At 38.1% G+C, this 19,316-nt stretch overlaps 2 protein-coding genes across 36 annotated transcripts in view; both read right to left on the bottom strand.

Annotated features, from left to right (window-relative positions):
- SKA2 (spindle and kinetochore associated complex subunit 2) overlaps window positions 1–19,316 on the bottom strand; it is a 105,231-nt gene that overhangs the window by 20,747 nt on the left and 65,168 nt on the right. The gene's annotated exons all lie outside the window — the stretch shown is intronic.
- TRIM37 (tripartite motif containing 37) overlaps window positions 1–19,316 on the bottom strand; it is a 125,004-nt gene that overhangs the window by 86,004 nt on the left and 19,684 nt on the right. For 26 of the 35 annotated variants that reach the window (XM_015119114.3, XM_077968953.1, XM_077968952.1 and 23 more), the window contains 5 exon segments: window positions 15,947–16,034; window positions 13,057–13,179; window positions 11,720–11,843; window positions 7,678–7,745; window positions 3,130–3,254 (listed from right to left, as the gene is read on the bottom strand). In XM_015119114.3, coding sequence (XP_014974600.2) covers window positions 3,130–3,254; window positions 7,678–7,745; window positions 11,720–11,843; window positions 13,057–13,179; window positions 15,947–16,034 — 528 coding nt within the window. 35 annotated transcript variants of the gene reach the window in all.

Below are 19,316 nucleotides of genomic sequence, written 5' to 3'. Positions count from 1 at the left end.
GGCTAATTTTGTATTATTAGTAGAGACGGGGTTTCTCCATGTTGGTCGGGCTGGTCTCAAACTCCTGACCTCAGGTGATCTGCCTGCCTCAGCCTCTCAAAATGCTGTGGTTACAGGTGTGAGCCACTGCGCCCGGCCCACAGTAAGATTTTTAGTTCCTCTTCTCCCATGCAGCACCTGCAACGATACTGGGCACATGGTCTTTAATAAACAACACTTCACTGATTTAGTGACCTTTTCTTCTCCATTGTGGCTCCATCACCAATTACTAACTGATGGAACTAAAAGCAATAGAAATACCACTGCTTTGCACATCTAAACTTTGGTGTGTAACTTAACGTCACGAATGCTGGCCTTTCTTATTTGGCCCTCTTTTCCTGTATGTTGCAACTAATAAAATGGGTTTCTAATGAGAATTAACTAAAAGCCAAAGTTTCCAATAAGGTAGGGAGCATTACTGGAGAAAGAGAGAAGGCCCTAAAAGTGCTTAATTAACAGACTAGTGAGCATTGTTGCCTGCCTGATGAGCTGCTGAAAGTGGTATAAGAATGGGAATTTACATCCACCAATGGTTCCCAAACTTTAGTGCATTATTATTACTTACAGTGCTCAAGACACATTTCTGAATACCACCTCTAAAGATTCTGGGAAAGTTGGCCTGGGAATTTGCATTTCAGACAAATGCCACACATAGCTGTGACTTAGGTCATCCATGCACTACACTTTGAATTGAAAAACACTAATTTTTATATATGACCCTTAGGTCAAAATCTGTTTCATTCCACAAGTGATGAAATGGTTCAGAAAACATATCTTGAAAACTGAAATAGCTGGCCACATTATCAGTGAGGCATCCTAGGGATTTTAATGAACATTCTCCAACCAAGTCTACTTAATGACAGCAAAAACCTAGTCCTTTTAATAATATTGAGTGCTTTCATTCAGAAATAGAGATTTAAACAAAAAAGTCAGTGCTTTAAAAATATATGAATATTTTATAAGGTTGTTAATCAGAAAGAAAGGAAGACTTCTACTGGTCAATGAGAACCACCGGAGTTCTAGCTGTCAGAAAAAGTTTGTCCTTCTGTTTATAGGACTGTGGCATCTATAACGAGTAAGAAGGGCTTATAACAGTGATTCTCAACCAGGGGTGATTTTGTCCCCATGGACATTTGGCACTGTCTGGAAACATTTTTGTCATAACTGCAAGGTGGTGGGGTGGGGAGTGCTACTGGGATACTGCTAAACATCCTGTGAAACACAGGAAAGCTCATCCCACCCCACAAATAATTATTCTGCTCAAAATGTCAACAATGCCAAGATTGAAAAGCCCTGGCTTAAACGATATACTCTAGTACAATGAATGCAGCCAGGCATGGTGGCTCACACCTATAATCTCCAGCACTTTGGGAGGTTGAGGCAGGCAAAACACTTGAGGTCAGGAGTTTGAGACCAGCCTGGCCAACATGGAGAAACCCCGTCTCTACTAAAAATACAAAACTTAGCCAGGCATGTTGGTGCATGCCTATATTTCCAGCTACCCAGGAGGCTGAGGTGTAAGAACTGCTTGAATCCGGGAGGTGGAGGTTGCAGTGAGCCGAGATCACGCCACTGCATTCCAGCCTGGACAACAGAGTGTGACAGAGTATAAATAATAATAAGTAAATAAAATAATAAATTAAAAAAATAAAAAATAAAATGGTACAATGAATGCTCTGTGGTCATCAGAGGGCATCACATATCAGAAGAAAAAGAAAAGGCAGCTCAACATATAAACATTTTTATAACAAAGGCTGTTTTCTAAATGTGCCACAGCCCTCACCATGGTAGGAAAACTTGATAGTATTCCATAAGTCATCTCTATAAGATAAAGCCTGTCACACCAAAATATTTATCTGAAGCAGTGGCTTCACCCCTCATCTTAGAATAAGCTAAGGAGATTTTAAAAGAACAAACTGATATGTCCATTTGAACCCAATGTCACAGGCTTAATTGTCTCTCCCAAAATTCCCATGTTAAAGCCTTAACCCCCAATGTGACTGTGTCTATAGATAGGGCCTGTAGGAAGATAATTAAGGCTAAATGAGTTGATAATAGTGGGTCTAATACAATAAGGCTCGTGGCCTCATAAAAAGAGAAAGAGACACCAGAGACTGATCTCTCTCCAAGCAAGAACAGAGAAAAGGTCAGGTGAGGACACAGAAAGAAGGCAGCTGTCTGCAAGCTGAAGCAAAAAAGTGAATTTTCTGACACCCTGATCTTGGAATTCTTGTCTCCCAAACTGTGAGAAAACACATTTCTGTTGTTTAAGGCACCCAGTATGTGGTATTTTGTTATGGCAGCCCAAGTAGACTAATATACACCCAAAGATTTTCTTTCAAATGGCCTAGGGTATGGTATGACCCAGCACTGATTAATTTTCAGCCAAATCCCAAGTGATTCCAACAGCTAGTCAGAAACCACCAGTCTAATACCACAGAATAATTACAAACATGCTTGAAGGAGTATGCTGTTCAGAAAAACTCTTAATGTTTAGCCCAAGATGAAAACTAGGATACTTTTTGCCATAATTATTTCCTCTATCTTTTAGGATCTGGAGGTAACATGGCATCACCTTCAAATTCTTTTGGCATTTCATCAGTTTCTGAGTTTTGTGTTAGAAGATATAGTTTAATTTAAAAGGTACACTGATGAAGCTAATGTAATCAATTATTTTTTTCTACACTATGGAAGATAGAGCTCTTGGAAAAAAAATGATTCCTAGTTCATTATCATTTTCTCTTAACAGTCAAAAGTATAAGTCTGTGAGACTTTTCAGGAGAACTAGATTTGTATGTATAAAACAGAGCTCACCAGACCACTCCATTATAACAAGACCTTAAAAAGCTATGGAGTAGCCAAGTGTGGTGGCTCATGTCTATGATCCCTGGTAACTTGAGAGGTCAAGGTGGGAAGATTACTTGAGTCCAGGAGTTTGAGACCAGCCTGGGCAACAAGTGAGACCCTAGCTATAAAAGAAAAGAGAGACAGAGAGATGGCATTTTAAAAAAAAAAAAAATTCTTTTGAAAAAAGTATATGCATTTCCACATAAATTTCAAATGAAAATGAAATTAAAAACTGTGTCATACCTGGTAAAGTCTGGTGGAACAGGAGTGGTAACAAAAGATGCCATGGGCTTCCGATGAACTTGCTGAAACATCATAAGGATCTCTGAGCTCTTAGATATCAACTCACTCTTACTACAAGACCGTAACTGTGTGAAGAAAAAAATTATCTGAACAAACAAAATCGCTATTCACTGCCACCTCAAAATTCTTAATTACAAATTATTCTGATTATAAACTGAAAACACTGAGAAAAATAACTCAAAGTGAGCTTGAGAATTAAGAATCTACAAAGAATCTAGGTTTATTTCTATAATATTCTAACAGTAAAGTCACTGAATAAGTATACTTAATATTAATGCATTTTCTCTCCTTACATTTTAGTAAAGTCACTGAATATACTTAATATTAATGCATTTTTCTCTCCTTACATTCTAGGATAAGTGAGGTTTTAAGCAAGTACAAATGTATTTTCAGGCTGGTACAGTTAAGTTCTTATGAATATATTAATGAACAAACCTGTAAGTTGAAAGCTTTTCTTTTTTTTTTTTTTTTTTTTTGAGACAGAGTCTCGCTGTCACCCAGGCTGGAGTGCAGTGGCACAATCTCGGCTCACTGCAATCTCCGCCTCCTGGGTTCAAGCGATTCTCCTGCCTCAGCCTCTTGAATAGCTGGGATTACAGGTGTGTGCCACCACACCCAGTTAATTTTTGTATTTTTTAGTAGAGACTGGGTTTCTCCATGTTGGTCATGCTGGTCTTGAACTCCTGACCTCGTGATCCACCCGCCTCAGCCTCCCAAACTGCTGGGATTACAGGCGTGAGCCAACCGTGCCCGGCCAAGTTGAAAGCTTTTAAAAGCAATCATTTCTCAGGTTGTATTCTAGGTAACAGAATACAAAACGTACACACATACACCCGTGTGTACACACACACACACGCACACACACAAACCATCTGATACTAATTTGGGAAACACTACTTTGGGAAAAAGTAACAAATCTCACTTCAGTAACAATCATGGTAGATAAAAGACAAGACTACTAATTTTTTCTTCAAAAAAACCAGTTTGAAGTTAAGTCCTAGTTCTGCCACTAATTACACGACTCTGAGTCTGTTTACATACGAAAATAAAATAGTAATATCCACCACTGCTTACTTCATTAAGTTTGTTATAAGGATTATGAAGCTATAGTGAAAAAGCTTTGTAAACTATCTGTCATGTGCTGAATTTTGTACCCCTTTCCTCCATTAATTTATATGCTGCAGGCTCAACCTCCAGTACCTCAATCTATTTGCAGATAATCTTTAAAGAGGTGATTATGTTAAAATGAGGCCACTGGGGTAGGGCCTTAATCTAACATTACTGGTGTCCTTATTAAGAAGAAGAGACTCTAGGGCTGCACAATCACACAGAAAAGTCCACATGAGGACACAGTAAGAAGGCAGTCGTTTACAGGTCAAGGAGACAGACCTCAGAAGAAACAAAACCTGCCAACACCTGAATCTTACACTTCCAGCTCCTACAATAATGAGAAAACAAATTTCTACATTTAAGTCCCACAGTCACTGGTATTTTGTTATGACAGGTCTAGCAAACTAATATACTATCAAATGCCATACGAATGATATTCATAAAACCCACCTACAGTTGAGTTTATATCTTTTAAATAACAGTTGCTTATGGCTCATCAAAAATAATGTATCATATGGCTGGGCACAGTGGCTCACACCTGTAATCCCAGGACTTTGGGAGGCTGAGGCAAGTGGATCACTTGAGGTCAGGAGTTCAAGACCTCATGACCTGGCGACTTCAAGGCCTGGCCAACACGGTGAAACTCCATCTCTACTAAAAATACAACAATTAGCTCAGCGTGGTGGCGTGTGCCTGTAGTCCCAGCTACTCAGGAGGCTGAGGCACAAGAATTGCTTGAACCCAGGAGGTGGAGGTTACAGTGAGCTGAGATCACACCACTGCACTCCAGCCTGGGCGACAGGGCAAAACTCTGTCTTAAGAAAAAAAAAAAGTATCATATATCATATGCTATATATCAAAGTTTAAAGTTACAAAGAATAATGATATCATGTTTGAGTTACTGCATCAATCAATGATGTAACGGTAAGTGGTAACAGCAGTAAACAACAAACAGCTACATATTTTGTCATTCATATTATTATGTGTCAGGCATTGCCCAAGACATTACGGTTTTTTGAACAATTTACATAAAGTGATCTAAAGTTATTTGAACTGTTTGCTTAAGATTTTTAAGGTATGCTTAAAATCACTGTGTATATGTACATACATACACACATAATACAAAAAATTTTAACTTATATTAATTGAATGCTTACTGTGTATATCCTTCCTTGACACCATTTCTTCCAAAAGCAACTTGCTCCCTTCAACAGAAGTTTATTATCACCATACATGTGGTTCTGCAATTACTATGTGTGTACATATATCCATAAACAATGTTTTGAATGTTTTCAAACTTTACATAAACACTAACAGGCTATATCACCATGTAGCCTACATTTTTCAGTTAATATTATTTACTTTTTTTTTTTTTTTTTTGAGACAGGGTCTCACTCTGTCGCCCAGGCTGGAGTGCGGTGACACGATCTCGGCTCAATGCAAGCCTCCGCCTCCCGGGTTCAAGTGATTTTCATGTCTCAATCTCCCAAGTGGCTGGGACTACAGGCATGTGCCACCCCACCCAGCTAAGTTTTGTATTTTTAGTAGAGACGGAGTTTCGCCATGTTGCCCAGGCTGATCTTGAACTCACTCAATTATCTGCCCACCTTGGCCTCTGAAAGTACAGAGATTACAGGCATGAGTCACCACGCCCGGCCTATTTGTTTACTTTTTTAAACAGATAGGTCTTGCTATACTTCTTAGGCGAGTGCAGTGACTTTTCACAGGTACAATCATAGCACACTGCAGCCTTGAATTCCTGGGCTAAGGCAATTGTCCCACCTCAGCTTCCTGAGTAGCTGGGACTACAGGCGTACACCCAATCCTAATACTGTTTTGTTAAAAACTAAGACAATGGCCTAGGCCTACACATGGTCAGGATCATCAGTATCACCACCTTCCACCTCCACATCTTGTCCCATTGAAAGGTCTTCAGGGGTACTACCATCTATGGATCTACAATGCTAACAATGTCTTCTTCTGGAATATAGACAACATTTTTTTAAAAAGTAGGAGTAAACGCTAGAATATATTCTAGAATAATGAATGGTATGGTATAGTAAATACATAAACCAGTAGCATAGTTGTTTATCATACTTATCAAGTATTACATACTATACATAATTATGTGTTATATTTTTATACAACTAGCAGCGCAGTATGTTTGTTTACACCAGAATTACCATAAACACGTGATTAATGCTTTGTGCTACTACATTACAATGGCTATGATGTCATTAGACATCACCACTAGGCAACAGAAATATTTCAGCTCCATTTTAATCTTATGGGACCATTGTCACATATGCAGTCTGTCATTGACCAAAAGGTCATAATTTGACACTCTGTATATGGGAGATGTGTATAGGTTACATGCAAATACTATGCCATTTTATATAAGGGACTTGAGTATCTAAGGATTTTGGTATCCATTAAGGTCCTGGGGCCAATACCACACAGATATACATGTATGTGTGTAAAAAGGAAAAGGAAAAAAGATTGGGGATAATGAAGAAAAATAAGAGTATTTAGTAAATATTTATGTGCTGAATTCTACCAGCTAAATTGTCAATCAAGTACAAAAATAAAATAAAAATATTTCCAGACAATGTAGTCAAGAAAAATGTGTTCTGATTACCCTTCCTGGAAAGCTACTGAGGGAAGTGGGATATTAAAACAAAACAAGTAAACCAAGAAAGTAGATACCAGAGGAATCAGGAAACATGGGATTCAACACAAGAAAGATGTCAAGGGAGTCCCCAGAATGATTAAGATAAAAATCTCAGGAGACAGCTGTGTATAAGGCATAGACAGAAATTACAAAAAGCAAATTCCAGACAAGTGAATATATCAAATACTTATGCAACACTATATATTTTATGTACTCATTTACTATATACTTCATATTCACCCACCCTAATCTAAAATATAAACTCTATGAGGACAGAATTTTGCCATTTTGTTCACTGCTGTATCACCAATATTTACAATGATGCCTCTATCTATTTAGGACTTAATATTTCCTCAATAAATAAAAATGCTAAACTTTAGCGTAATAATCACTAGATGTAAAGTAACTGGCAATAATATCCCCACAGTGTGGGGAGATTTTAACCTCTTATACATTCAGATTTCTATGGAAACAATTCTGTTCTTACAAAGCAGAATATAGTTCTAATGCGGTTCCCAAACATGAAGAAAAAACTTGAGAAGAATCAGCTGATTCCTATTTCATAAAAATCTCCATTATAACACAAAGATCAACAGATCTTTTGATCTCAAACAGATAATCTCTGTCAAAAAAAAAAAAACAAAACTTTTATAGTATACAGAGAAAAAAGGATAAAGACTATTTCATTACATTTAATATTTCATCACCTGGTGCTCCACCTCCTGAAGAAGGGATTCCAAGAGTTCTGTTTCTTGGGTTAGAGATGTCTTCTGACCTGATTAAAAATAGTGAATCATCAACACTTGGGCTCATTACTGGTTTAAGAATGAAATTAACTTCCAATAAACATATTTAATAACAAGAAATACACTTCAAGTAAGCAAAAATTCCTCATTACAGCTACCCTAAAAATTCTCATTCAACTTTCAGAGGTTGAATATTATAGTAGCCTTGAAAATGGAACTTCAGAACCAATTCTAATTAGTTTTAGAGAAGATTATCACTTAGACTGAATTTATCTAAGAAATGAAATGTGCAATGACAATATAGTTTACGCAAAAAATTTACTTTTCTAGATTTTCATATTCCCTTGGGAAGAAGCAATAACATGAATTTCATTCAGTCAGTTATTCTGAAATAATTTTTCACCAAATTTAACTGTGGCTTAACAGAGAATACAAAGTGGGCCAGAGTTTTAGGTTAAATGTCAGCAAAAGGTCTGTCCTGTGAATATACAAGGACCTGTTTAAAAAAAAAAAATTCCCAGAGAGGTGAATAATCTCAAAGAGTTGGAGACAGAAAAGGATAAACAAATTATTACTGCCGGGGGTCAGTGGCTCATGCCTGTAATCCCAGCACTTTGGGAGGCCAAAGCAAGAGGATACTTGAGCCTAGGTATTTGAGACCAGCCTAGGCAACATGGTAAGACTCAGTCCCTACAAAAAAAATTAAAATTAGCCAAGAGTGGCGGTGCATGCCTGCAGTCCCAGTTACTCAGAGGCTGAGGCATGAGAATCGCTTGAGTCCAGGTGGTCAAGGCTGCATGTAGTCATGCAGTGAGCCTTGATCGCACCACTGCAGTCCTGCCTGGGCAACAGAGTGAGACCCTGTCTCAAATTACAAACAAAAAAATTATCATTACAGAAATTATCATTACAGAAAAGGAAGAAAATGCTTTACATGTTTTTAAACAAAAAGAAGATAGGTATGCTTACCAAATCAGGCCATTTTCTTTATAAACCCAAAATTTGAAAAACTGGAAGTATATCCATGAGGATAGCAAAAGTTTTATCAATCTGTTGTGTTATTTGATAAGAAAAAACATTTAACAGGTAGAACTTTTATTTTATTTATTTTTTGAGATGGGGTTTCACTCTTGTTGCCCAGGCTGGAATGCAATGGCGCCAACTCAGCTCACCGCAACCTCCGCCTCTCGGGTTCAAGTGATTCTCCTGCCTCAGCCTCCTGAGTAGCTGAGATTACAGGCATGTGCCACCATGACCGGTTAATTTTGTATTTTTAGTAGAGATGGGGTTTCTCCATGTTGGTCAGGCTGATCTCGAACTCCCAACCTGAGAATGATCTGCCTGCCTCGACCTCCCAAAGTGCTGGGATTACAGGCATGAGCCAAGGAGCCCGGACTTTATTTATTTTTTGAGACAGGGTCTGATTCTGTCGCCCAGGCTGGATTGTAGTGGCGCGATCTTGGCTCACTGCAACCTCCATCTCTCAGGCTCAAGTGAGCTTCCCACCTCAGCCTCCCGAGTAGCTGGGACTACAGGAGCATGCTATCGCACCTCGCTAATTTTTCTTCTTTTTTCTTTTTTTTTTTTTTGGTAGAGATGGGGTTTCGCCACATTGCCCAGGCTGGTCTTGAACCCCTGGGCTCAAGAGATCCACCTGCCTCAGCCTAGAACTTTTATTTTTGAAATAAAACTCAGAATTTCTAGATTGCAAAAAGAGTTAAAATAAAGTATTAGCTAGAATCTAGTATTATCAGACATAAATTCTACTATCTCCACATCCCACAATCCTAAAACATTAGCCTATGGACCACATTACAGTACATAATTAAACTTAAAAATGAGGGGCAGAGGCCAGGGGTGGTGGCTCACGCCTGTAATCCTAGCACTCTGGGAGGCCAAGGCAGGCGGATCACAAGGTCAGGAGTTGGAGACCAGCCTGGCCAATATAGTAAAATCCTGCCTCTACTAAAAATACAAAAATTAGCAGGGTGTGGTGGCATGTGCCTGTAGTTCCAGCTACTTGGGAGGCTGAAGCAGAAGAATCGCTTGAACCTGGGAAGCAGAGGTTGCAGTGAGTTGAGATCTTGCCACTGCACTCTAGCCTGGGCAACAGAGTGAGACTCCATCTCAAAAAAAAAAAAAAAATTAGTGGCAGAGGCCAGGTGTGGTGGCTCACACTTGTAATCCCAGCACTTTGGGAAGTGGGGGCAGGTGGATCACTTCAGGTCAGGAGTTCAAGACCAGCCTGGCCAACATGGTGAAACCCCCATCTCTACTAAAAATAAAGAAAATTAGCCAGGGGTAGTGGCACGTGCCTGTAGTCCCAGCTACTCGGGAGGCTGAGGCAGGAGAATTGCTTGAACCCGGGAGGCGGAGGTTGCAGTGAGCTGAGATAGTGCCACTGCACTCCAGCCCGGATGACAGAGCGAGACTCCATCTCAATAATAATAATACTAATACTACTAATAATAAATTAGTGGCAGATATTACAGTATGAATTAAAAATCTGAGGCTTATGAGACTATTCTAAAGATATACTAACCCTGAAAATATCCTTCTCCCCACCTCTTATCCTTAGAAAGAATCCTATTTAATCATAAAAGCTATCTTGGAAATCACAAATTATAATTTTTCATAATGAAAAATAATTTGAAAGCCACAAAAGCAGGGCAAGTTCAGTTACTGTAAAGGGAAGTTATTTCACGGAGTTATACAGGTAGCAAAATTAATAAACTTATGAGATCTGTACTGTGGTATTATTTAGCTTTTAGTTGATTCAATTAAATAAATGAAGCAATGAACAAATTCACTCAAGAAAAACAACACCATATGCAAATGTGTATCTGGCTACTACTGAAGATTACATCAACATTCAAGATCCCCTCAATTTTAAAGTCCTAATATGTATCAACATCCAGCACTCTACATGGCTTAATGAACTTAAAGGGATCTCAAATATTATCTAAAGTTCTGAAAAACTAAGATCACCTACATGTATGACTGCAACTGAGGACCTAAGCACAATTACGATTTTCATTTACATGAAATCTTTAAGTGGCATTGTGACCAGTATAATCAATACCTACAGGTTTTGTCTAATTGCCTGGTCTGTGGGAAAAAAACTAAAAATCAGATATTAAATAGTATAGTATTATAATAGAAAAGCAATTTATGAAATGATATACAAATATACAAACTCAAAGATATTTACATCTCGTTTTTTAAATGTTAAAAATAAAATGGATAAAATCATTATTTTGGATGACACAAAGACATGGCTAAACTCTTCGGAGAATCAAGAGAGCCAAAAAAAAAATTCTTTGTTCACACCTTATTTAAAGTATATATATTTCACTTTGGACTATGCTAAAAAAAATGCAAAGCTGGTTTCAGTCAGCAAAACACTGGAAAGACTAAGATCACCAAAACAAATCAAACAAAACAAACTATAGCATTGGATCAAATTTTTACTTAAATTTTAAGTTTAATACCAGGCTCCACAATCAAAGAAGAATGAAGGAATCTTTGAAAAGCAAAAGATCACCAATAAATATAATTAAACATATGTAAAATGAACCCTACTAGAAATCAAAAGCTGAGACTTTAAATCTCTAAGAAAAAACTGGCAGGGGATGACGCTGGTATTTACAAATGTCAGTTTCTTCATCCTCAATGAAAACGGATGGAAAGGATATGGAACATTAGTAGAAGGAATTCTGTTAGATTTGGAGAAAAAGCTACCTAACAATAATGCCCAGTGGCCATTAGGATTTTCATCCAAATGGCTATGAAAACTTGGATTTTCATCCAAATGGCTATGAAAACTTTTATCTCCTACCATTTCTAAATACAAGGCAAACATTTATCTGTCTAAACTTTAACAACATGGAGTTGCTTAAAATTTCAAGATTCCTTACTAGGATCACCACCCTTCCTCTTCAAAGACTGAATCTCAAAGAAGCTGAAAGCACCAGGTACTCCAACAGCATACAAAAACACTTACCCATCAGTGTTATAAGTTTATTCTTCAGCTGTGTGTCTAATCGTGCAATCATCATCTCCACTGCATTCCTAATTTCCCGAACACGCTCATCTTTTGCATTTCTTACAGCTTCTACGTTCCTTTCCTAGAAGATAAACAGGTAAGAATAATTTTAAGGGGGTAGATTTTAAAAACAGAAGCACCACATTATAATATTGCCTAGAATAGATAATAGGAAAAAGGTAGAGGAAGGTCAAATGGAAATGACCCAACTCGCTTATATTTCAAAACGGCAGACATGCAATCAAAAACACAAATTTTCCGCATAAAGAATGTTATAAATGATCACTTGGTTCTTGATTCCTAAAGGGGTAAAACAAAGAAGGCATGTTTTTAATTTAGCATATGGTCCACAAACTTCACTTTAAGTTAGGAAATGGTCCATAAACCTCACTTATGACTGTCATTCTGCCAACTTGAAACAAAATGTATTCTAAAAATATGCTTAGTATTTCATTCTTTGGGGCTTATCACACTTTTTCACAGAAATAACATTATAAATAGCCCACTAAAGCTGTTTGACCTATACAATATCTAAAGAGTAATGTTAAATATTACACTTTCAACTCTGTGGAGTTCTAAATCAGGACATCACAAATAGTTCATTCCTTAGCAAAAGAAACTCACCCAAAAGCTGGAGATCCAAAGAGTGTATAACTTAATGAATGACTGTAAAAGTCAATATTGATTCTGTTTAGAAGTCAATTATTAGGGCCAGGCACAGTGGCTCACGCCTGTAATCCTAGCACTTTGGGAGGCCAAGGCAGGTGGATCATGAGGTCAGGAGTTTGAAACCAGCCTGGCCAATATGGTGAAACCCTGTCTCTACTAAAAATACAAAAATTAGCCAGGCATGGTGGCAGGTAACTGTAATCCCAGCCACTGGGGAGGGTGAGGCAGAAGAATCACTTGAGCCCGGGAGGTGGAGGTTGCAGTGAGCTGAGATCTTGCCACTGCACTCCAGCCTGGGGGACAAGAGTGAAACTCCGTCTCAAAAAAAAGAAAAAATAAGTTAATTAATGACTCTGTAACAAATGGACTTTTTAATTTCACTGATTTTCTAATTCTGCATAGGTGGTAATTCTCTGACTCCAACTGCTTCCTTACAAGCCAGGGGTTTTGTATGGAAATTTCTCAGATACTCTGAAATTTATGGGATTTGACTATAGGTACAGCCTATCAAATTTACAAATCTTGAAAATCTTGATTTCAACATCTGATTAACTTATATTATATAAATATATTATTATACATTACAGATTAAAAACAAAATAATTATATTTTAGTAGTAGTCTTACCACTTCTTGAACTAAGCTGATCAGTTCCATGAGACGCCGACGAAGTTTGGCTACCTCTTCATTCACTTTAGTGACATGTTGCTCATAAATTTCTGCCAAAGGTTTAAAGGTATGTCCGCCATGCTATTTAAATTAGAGTAGCTTTAGAATACTTTCACATATCTCATCTGCATTTACATTCCTGTGTAACACTCTATGGACACTAATAAACTGGTAAATATTTCAAATGAACTTTATCTTATTAGCTAATTAATTTTGTTGAAGCAGGCCAGTGCCTGCTTAAAATCACTTAGTCCATGCAGGAACTCTTTCAACATTGTACATAAAGGGCTTTAGCAAAATACTCATTTAACTAGAAATTAACTTACTAAAAAGAACCAAAATCTTTAGCCACAGCCCAAATCATCTGCTACAACCTTATCAGTCACTCACTCTTCTCTAAGGCAACACTAGTTTTCTTCCACGTCCTCAAACTTCTTTACACCAGGACTTTACAAAAATTACTCCCTCTTATTAAAAAATAATTCTCAGCTGGGGGGAGTGGCTCATGCCTATAATCCTGGTACTTTGGGAGGCCAAGGAGGGCAGATCGCTTGAACCAAGGAATTCAATACTGGCCTGGCCAACATGGCGAAAACACGTCTCTACTGAAATACAAAAAGTAGCCACGGATGGTGGCACATACCTGTAATCTCAGCTACTCAAGAGGCTGAGACATGAGAATTGCTTGAACCTGGGAGGCAGAGCTTACAGTGAGCTGTGATTGGGTCACTGTACTCCAGCCCAGGTGACAGAGAGAGACTTTGTACCAAAAAATTATAATAATTATTTAAAAATAAAAACCAAAAATAATAACAATGCCAGGCACAGTGGCTCATGCCTGCAATACTAGCAATTTGGGAGGTTGAGGCGGGTGGATCACCTGAGGTCAGGAGTTCGAGATCAGCCTGGCCAATATAGTGAAACCCCATCTCTACTAAAAAATATAAAAATTAGCTGGGCATGGTGGCACACGCCTGTAATCCCAGCTACTCAGGAGGCTGAGGCTGGAGAACCACTTGAACCCAGAAGGCGGAGGTTGGAGTGAGCTGAGATCATGCCACTGCACTCCAGCCTGGGTGACAGAGTGAGACTCTATCTCGAAAAAACAAAACAAAGCAAATAATAATAATTCTCCATCTTCCCTCTCCCATCTTAGTTTGTCTTAATCCTACTCATCCTTTGCAGCTCAGATTTACAGGATCAGCTGCTATAGTTATGCATCCTCATCAGCTCTCTGTATTTATTCCTCCAATTTATCACACCAATTAAATATGTAATTAATTGTTTGATATGTTCATCACCAAATCCCTAGTCTTTACCACAGGTGAATGAATTAGAAAGATGCTCGAAGAAAAAGCCCAGGATACAAAATTAACAAAAGCAATGAACCCATTTTCCATCCCACAGAATTACTACAGAGATAGAAGGCTAGTTCTGTAGTAACCTCACAAATTCAGTTGCATTCAACTCAAAGAACAATTTTTATAGCTAACTACCTAAAAATAATTTTGATTGGTAACCAGAATTATTAAATTTTTAATATAAGAAGCCTCCTATAAGTTCTTACTAGAATTGTCTTATTTAGCCAAAGTATCCCATTATTGTCTCCAAAAAAGATGTAGATTTTTACATGTTCACTTTAAGTATAGAAAAAAAGTCTGTACTTATTATCTTACAAAACCTATGTATTTAAAGTATTAAATGTAAGAACTTCTTAATTTTTTCTAGTCAGCGCATTAATATTCAAATTCTAACAGAAAGCTCTCTGAATTGAGCTCCACTCAACCAATCTGGCCTTTCACTTTCTAGGTAAAACATACTGACTGATGTCCACAGAATGATCAATTCTCATGGGAACTCTAGATAACTACCCACTTCCATTTCCCCCATCACTTATCTTTCCTCACTGAGAATCTATTGTATTTATTCTCAACCTATTTAGGCCAATTGTACTTAATATTGTAAGGAGATCATTTAATTAAGTATTCAGAGGCCAGGCACGGTGGCTCACGCCTGTAATCCCAGCACTTTGGGGGCCTGAGGCAGGTGGATCACCCGAGGTCGGGAGTTCAAGACCAGCCTGACCAACATGGAGAAACCCTGTCTCTACTGAAAAGACAAAATTAGCCAGGCGTGGTGGTGGCGCATGCCTGTAATCCCAGCTACTAGGGAGGCCGAGGCAGGAGAATCACTTGAACCCGGGAGGCAGAGGTTGTGGTGAGCCGAGATCCCACCATTGCACTCCAGCCTCAGCAATGAGTGCAAAATTTTTTCTCAAGAAAAAAAAGTATTCAGTAAACAACAGAACATGACTTTAAAATAAAAAAGCTGCTTCTAAGAAAACTAACTTCAATGCTTCAAGCTCAATAATGGCAGACTGTCTTTAAAAACTGCTCTTGAATTCAATTGGAAAAAAGAATCTAAAAAACAGAAAATAATTATAAGATCTAGATATGTGCACTCAATGTTGTTTCACAAGTGTCTAAGTTCTTGCTCCATTTTAAAGGAACTAAAATTGGAAACCCTGGCCAGTACATCGATCAACTGACCTTTAATGAAAAAAGTGACCTGGATCCTACAACAAAAAGATTTGCAAATGAATAGAGGATATGTTGCAGAGGTGTTAGAGGTTAAAATATTTATGTAGGGGGCCCATGTCCTACATTAAACCGCACAAACAAGATTCTCTAGAATAAAAGTATGAAACCTTTAATAAAGCATCTATAAAGCAGATGCATTTTAATTTTCATTCTACGAGAGCATAATGACACTATTTTCTATCTGAATAAGTATTTCAGTGCCTTCTAGTCTCTAACTAAAAAAAAAATACTGAATTTGTTCTGCTTACCATTCCTCCCCAAAGTGCACACTGATGGCAGATACACTTCTTACAAGTCCAGCAAAATACACTAAGTTTTTCATGGTGATTTTCACATCTATACATTATGAAAAGAAAATAAAGTTATAAATTAAATAAAATTGGAACATTATCACCTCCACAAATTCTTAAGCTTGAGCAAACAGGTCAATTTTAAATGATTATGTCTCAAGAAACACAGTATAAAATGTACTCCATGGCTTCTGTAAAGTAAGCTAAAGAAGTTTATGTGGACAATTTTTTTAAAGTACTGTTTTCATTGATCTGGACTTTATAATCACATGCAAAATACAGATTTGCTTCTTAAAGACATCATATATATTGCATCATTTCCAAGCAGCACTACAGATGGTAAATTCTATTGTACTACTACATTCTGGGCATGTGCTTAATAATATTGATTATGCATTTATACCTACATGAGCATGCACAAGTACTTTTCCTACATGTGGTCAATGATAACAATAATCAAGACACATGATTAACTGCACGAGTTAATACTAGACCCCCCTGGAAAATGAACAACTCAATTTTAAACTTTCTTTTAAACTGGATATTCACATGGAAAACAATAAAGTTAGCTCTGTTATGGATTGACTATGTCCCCCCTCAAATTCATAGGGTAAAGCCTTAACCCCCAGTGTGAATGTATTAGCAGACAGAACCTTTAAGAAAGTAATTAAGGTTAAGTAAGGATCATAAGGGCAGGACCCAAATCCAACAGCACTGGTGTCCTTTATAAGAGGAGACACCAGGCGTGCACATGCACATAGCAAAGATCATGTGAGGACAGAGCTAGGTGGTGGCCATCTATAAGTCAAGGAGAAAGGGAGGCCTCACCAGAAACCAACACTACCAGCATTTAATCTGGGACTTAACACCTATCAGAACTGTGAGAAAATAAATTTCTATTGTTTAAGCTACTCAGCAGTATTGTTATGGAAGACCTAGCAGACTAGCACAGACCCTTACTTTACACCATATACACAAATAGACTACAGGCCGGTGTGGTGGTGGCTCATGCCTGTAATCCCAGCACTTTGGGAGGCAAAGGCGGATGGATCACTTGAGGCCAGGAGTTTGAGACCAGCCTGGCCAAAATAGTGAAAACGCCTTCTCTACTAGAAACACAAAAAATTAGCTAGGCATGGTGGTACACGCCTGTAATCCCAGCTACTCAAAAGGCTGAGGCACGAGAATCACTTGAACCTGGGAGGCAGAGGTTGCAGTGAGCTGATAATCACACCACTGCACTCCAGCCTGGGCAACAGAGAAAGACTTTGCCTCAAAAAAAAAAAAAAAAAAAGAGAGAGAGAGAAGAATGAAGGTTTAATATCCAGAATATATAAATAACACCTATAATTCAACAAATAAATTTTTAAAACTCCCATTTAAACATGAGCAAAAGATCTCCAGTAAGCATATGAAAAGGTGCTCATCACTACTAATCATTACAGAAATGTGAATCCTAACCTCATACCATAGTAGGATGGTTGCTATAAAAAAACAAAAAAAAAAGCAAGTGTTGGCCAGGATGTGGAGAAACTGGAACCCTTGTGCAGTGTTGGTGGGACTGTAAAATGGTACAGTCACTATGGAAAACAGTATGGAGATTCCTTAAAAACTTAAATTAAAAATAGAATTACCATGCGATCTAGCAATGCTACTTCTGATTACATAACCAAAAGAACTGAAAGTAGAGTCTCAAAGACATGAATATCCATGTTCATAGCAACATTATTCACTACAGCCCAAAGGTGGAAGCAACGCCATTTTCACTGACAGATGAATGGATAAACAAAATGTGACATATACATACAATATAATATTACTCAGCCTTAAAAAGGTAGGAAATTTTGACACATGGATAAACCTTGAGGACATTATGCTAAGTAAAATAAACCAGTTACAAAAAGATAGGTACCGTATGGTTTTACTTATATGCGGTATCCAGAGTACTCAAACTGATAGAAACAGAAAGTATGATGGTGGCTGCCAGGGGCTGGTGGGAAGAGGGAATGGGGAGTGGTTTAATAGGTACAGTTTCAGATTTGCAAGTTTAAAAAGTTTTGGAGATTGGTTGAACATGTGAACATGCTTAACATAACTGAATTGTACATTTAAAAATGATTGCCGGGCGTGGTGGCTCACACCTGTAATCCCAGCACTTTGGGAGGCCGAGGCGGGCGGATAACAAGGTCAGGAGATCGAGATCATCCTGGCAAACACGGTGAAATCTCGTCTCTACTAAAAATACAAAAAATTAGCCGGGCGCAGTGGCGGGCGCCTGTAGTCCCAGCTACTCAGGAGGCTGAGGCAGGAGAATGGCGTGAACCCGGGAGGCGGGGCTTACAGTGAGCTGAGATCGCGCCACTGCACTCCAGCCTGGGCGACAGAGCGAGACTCCGTCTCAAAAAAAAAAAAAAAAAATGATTAAGATGGTAATTTTATGTGTATTTTACCATAATTAAAATGTTTTAAGTATTCTATTGTTTATAAAGTAGATACACTCTTGCAATTTTTTTTTTTTTGAGACGGAGTCTAGCTCTGTCATCCAGGCTGGAATGCAGTGGTGTGATTTTGGCCCACTACAACCTACACTTTCTGGGTTCAACCAATTCTTGCTGCCTCAGCCTCCCAAGTAGTTGGGATTACAGGCACCCACCACCACGCTCAGCTAATTTTTGTATTCTTAGTACAGACAGGGTTTCACCATGTTGGCCAGGCTGGTCTTGAACTCCTGACCTTAGGTGATCCACCTGCCTCGGCCTCCCAAAGCGCTGGGATTACAAGCATGAGCCACTGCGCCTGACCCACTCACGCATTTTTAAAAAAGCATTTCATTGATGAAGGACACCGATCTTAGAGAAAATACTTACATAGGTTTATATTTTATATTTCTAATTCATAAGTAATCAGAGTATCAAATGGGAAATTAATAAAGGTTAGAAAAAATATATCAGATACTGTTTGGAAGCTCACATAGCAAGACTTCCAAAATACCAAATTTATAATATAGCTTTTACAATATAGAAAATTTGCCAAAACTCCTCTTAATCAACAGCCCGTATTCACCTGCAAAAAGGGGAGGCCAGTAGGCATCAAACAGCAAATAAGAAAGACTAGCAGGTTAGCAAACTGTAGCAGTCCATTCCTTTTGAGAGGCTCTAATAGAACAGGCCCAACAAGAGGTAAAGGGTCTTTCCAAATAGTAATACCCACCACTTCAGAGGAAAAACACCTAAGTGTTCACCTAAGAAATGTGTTATTATATAGAAAAGAAATTAAATAACTATTTTTGGTGAGACCTCCACAATGCTACAAATGACAGAATTCCTTA

Source organism: Macaca mulatta, chromosome 16 (genome assembly GCF_049350105.2).
Source record: "Macaca mulatta isolate MMU2019108-1 chromosome 16, T2T-MMU8v2.0, whole genome shotgun sequence".
NCBI lineage: Eukaryota > Metazoa > Chordata > Mammalia > Primates > Cercopithecidae > Macaca > Macaca mulatta.
The sequence above is the reverse complement of the archived record's forward strand: the minus strand, read 5'-3'. Positions and strand labels throughout refer to the sequence as shown.